This window comes from Aptenodytes forsteri, unplaced genomic scaffold, assembly GCF_000699145.1.
Source record: "Aptenodytes forsteri isolate BGI_AS27 unplaced genomic scaffold, ASM69914v1 Scaffold49, whole genome shotgun sequence".
Taxonomy (NCBI): Eukaryota; Metazoa; Chordata; class Aves; order Sphenisciformes; family Spheniscidae; genus Aptenodytes; species Aptenodytes forsteri.
The window spans coordinates 2,724,444-2,727,945 of NW_008795125.1; the positions used below are offsets into that span (position 1 = coordinate 2,724,444).

At 42.7% G+C, this 3,502-nt stretch overlaps 1 protein-coding gene across 1 annotated transcript in view; it reads left to right on the forward strand.

Moving 5' to 3' along the window:
• The first annotated feature begins 967 nt into the window (after positions 1-967).
• The window catches only part of UTP23 (UTP23, small subunit processome component), a 6,522-nt gene continuing 3,987 nt past the window's right edge, over positions 968-3,502 (forward strand). The window contains exons 1-2 of the mRNA XM_009277247.1: positions 968-1,073; positions 3,301-3,482. Coding sequence (XP_009275522.1) covers positions 968-1,073; positions 3,301-3,482 — 288 coding nt within the window. The remainder of the gene's footprint in view (positions 1,074-3,300; positions 3,483-3,502) is intronic.

Genomic DNA, 3,502 nt, shown 5'->3' on the forward strand with positions numbered 1-3,502 from the left:
CCATGTTAAAAAAGGTAGTGCTTCAACACCTTCCACTCTCCTCCTCAGGTTCACTTTGTTGTGGTTTAACCTCAGCCGGCAAGTGAGCACCACACAACCGCTCGCTCACTCCCCCAGCCCCGGTGGGATGGGGGAGAGAATCGTAAGAGTAAAAGTGAGAAAACTCATGGGTTGAGATAAAGACAGTTTAATAATGGGAATAAAATAAAATAATAATAAATAATAAAAAAAGAATATACAAAGGAAGTGATGCACAATGCAAATGCTCACCATCCACTGACCGATGCCCAGCCAGTCCCCGAGCAGCAGCCCCCCCGGCCAGCTTTCCCCCAGTTTATATACTGAGCATGACGTCACATGGTATGGAATGTCCCTTTGGCCAGTTGGGGTCAGCTGTCCTGGCTGTGCCCCCTCCCAGCTTCTTGTGCACCTCCAGCCTTCTCAGTCAGTAGAGCATGGGAAGCTGAAAAGTCCTTGGCTAGTGTAAGCATTACCTAGCAACAACTAAAACATCGGTGTGTTATCAACATTATTCTCCTCCTAAATCCAAAACACAGCACTGTACCAGCTACCGGGAAGAAAATTAACTCTACCCCAGCCAAAACCAGGACACACTAACAGAATGATACTGCCGGTAGGCAATCTACTGGTACTGCAAGTGATTTGTTAGTTCTTCGATGAAATGGTCACTTCAAAAAAAACCCTCAAAGTCTTTTAGTGGTGCAGCCAGGTAACTGATGAAACTTCTCAATTAAAAATATAATAGCAAGTAATTTCAAAAAGTTATCTTCCTCTGAGCTTTATGACAAGCTTTGCTGTGCTACAGATAGTTTCTGTAAGAGTATGTGGAATGTGAGAGCATTTGGTTCATTAAGTCATCTGGTTAAGGATTATTCAGTATAACTGAAGTAAGAAATAAGAAGGAAAGTGATAAATTAAACACACACAGACACACAAAAATTGCCGAATGAGCAATGTAGCCAAGACAACAGTGAAGAGCAGAACTCTTCAGGCCATTAAAGGAGCTACCGAGGAAGCCACCCTGAAGACGATCAACCTGAGCTTTGTCACTGGTAAGATGGGGAAACATGATTATCATGAGTTTTACAACATACTTGAGAGGGTGTATGGGACCGTGCAAAACTTTTTATGGGATATCAGCAGGGGCTTGTGGGATTATGCAAAACTTGCTATGGGATGTTCACAGAACTGGCCAAAGGCAGGGAAAGGAAGGATCAGGGTGGATCCAGGGGGACATGTAGGAAGATGCAGAGGAGGGGGGCTCACATGTGAGCAGGCAGTGGTCCACTTCACTGTCTGTACTTACATTATATATGTTCTCTGTGTGTGTGTGCGTGCGTGCATACACTCGCCCGGGATACATGTGAGCCTAAGACCCCTCCCAGGTCCAAAGAGTGTACATGGGTGGGCTTCAGCAGCCAGGAGCAGCAACCCCCCCAGTCCCAGAGACCACTGGATTCAGCAGTCTCCGTAAGATCCTTAGGCTTAATTTAAAAAAATCCACTCTACACATTGCTCATGGGAATAGTAAAATAATTGAACTTAAAAGGAAAATGGTAAATATTATATGTAAAATACTGTCAAAACATCAAAGAAAATGTTGAAAAAATTCTACTTCTCTGCACTGCTATAGTATTCTTACAGACATTACTTTTAACATTTAAAATTTATTAAAAAGAAACTGTAAAAGAATTGCATAGAAGTGAAATACAATTTACAGAATGGTACTGCAAGTAGCTTATCATACAATTAATGCTATCTTCTGCACAATGAAGGAGAAATCTGTGCTGTTGTTTTGCCTGCTAGCCAGCCTTCTGAACATATTTTACCATACCAATTGCATTACAACTTATCTGTGATGACACTATTTACCAAATGAACAGTGAAGGAGTATCTCATCACAATGGTATTTAATGCCCTACTCGGGATTATATCTTACTTTGCATTTAGTTCAAAATGATGACTAGTTCAAGCTCTCATTTACTTGTTTGTCCTTTTTATCTCCATTCTGCAATAGCAATTGCAGATTCCACATTCTAGCTGACAGTTCCACTGCGAGACGTGCTGGCAAAGTGTTCTTAAGAAGGAATAACTGCCTGTCTTTGGGCAGTTTATTTTGAAAAAGAAAAAGAAAAAAATCATCTAATAAGGTTTTACTTTGGAGTCTTGCTGAGTGTTTTTGTCTAATTTTTTTAATAATTAAACTATGAAGTTAGATAGAGTAACTGAGACACCACGCCACTATGGGAATACGTCAGCCACAGGACTGAAGTTTAATAAAGACCAATGAATTCAACTTACCACTTAGCTCATAGAATAAGGCATGTATCCTTGTATGTCCATGATACTCATGAGCACGCGCAACTGTGCCCTGAAGACAGCTGGAAAGAAGGATTTAATGACAGAAAAATACTGTCAACAGCACAGTCATATCCCATGGAAAATACTCCTAATCACGTGTTCTTCCCACTTGTCATCCTGTAGCCACTTTAAAATATCTTCCCGTTTAAACATTTCAATTTCTAGAATAGTAATCAAATGCATTATTATTCAGTTTCTCTTAACACTGACTCACCTGCTTGGAAGCAGATGTTTCCCGTGTCTATTTGGTAGCAAAAACACCAGTATGACAGGTGGGTATTTGCTTAAATGACCTTAGAGCAGTCTGACTGATTACAGTGAGCTAACTGCCAGGTAGCTGCAAATTTTGCTTGCAGAAAGATGTCTGCCGTTGTACCTGCACAGTGAGACAGATGTCTCCAATTATCATTTTGATGGTGTTAAGGTATCACATCCCTTTGCCTGCCTAAAATACAGGCATTAAGTTCAGTTTCTTAACTGCCAGATGTCTGGCATGCTCCGGCTTTCTGATGAAGAGGGAGGAGTTTGTGCAATCTAATTTTCTGAATGACAGCTATTTCCCCAGACTACAGTGAAATTAAATTTTCTATTTGTCATGGAAAAAAATGTCATTAAAATGTAGAATATATGCTTTTCAACTTTAATTAATTTTGAATTTTGTGCATATAGAGCGTAAGCTGATGTACCTAATACAAGCAAACAATAAAAGCAGGCAATGAATAAGCCTTAAGGGAAGTGTGCCGACGGATGAGTAACTCCGACGACGAAGCCTCTGGGACAGTAATTGCGATTTAATCATTGTACCGAGTTAGGAAAAAGAACTATCTTGTGTATTTCTGATCCTGGCAAATGGCAGGAGCTAGCACAGCACCACAAAACGCGGGGTAATGAACTAGTTTTCGGGTAATCGGTGTGAAGCACTAGATGAGCCAGCAGGACCCCTCGCAGGCCTCTCGCACCCTCCCCCGGTCACGCACCGGAGGCACCGCACGGCCCCAGCCGCGGCGCACGCCAGCCTGGCCGACGAGGCACAAGGGAGCCAAGCAGACCGTAACCGCAGGCCTCGCCAAGCGGGGGAGGCGGCCGCGCCGGCCGGCTTGGTGCCCAAGCCCCAGACCCC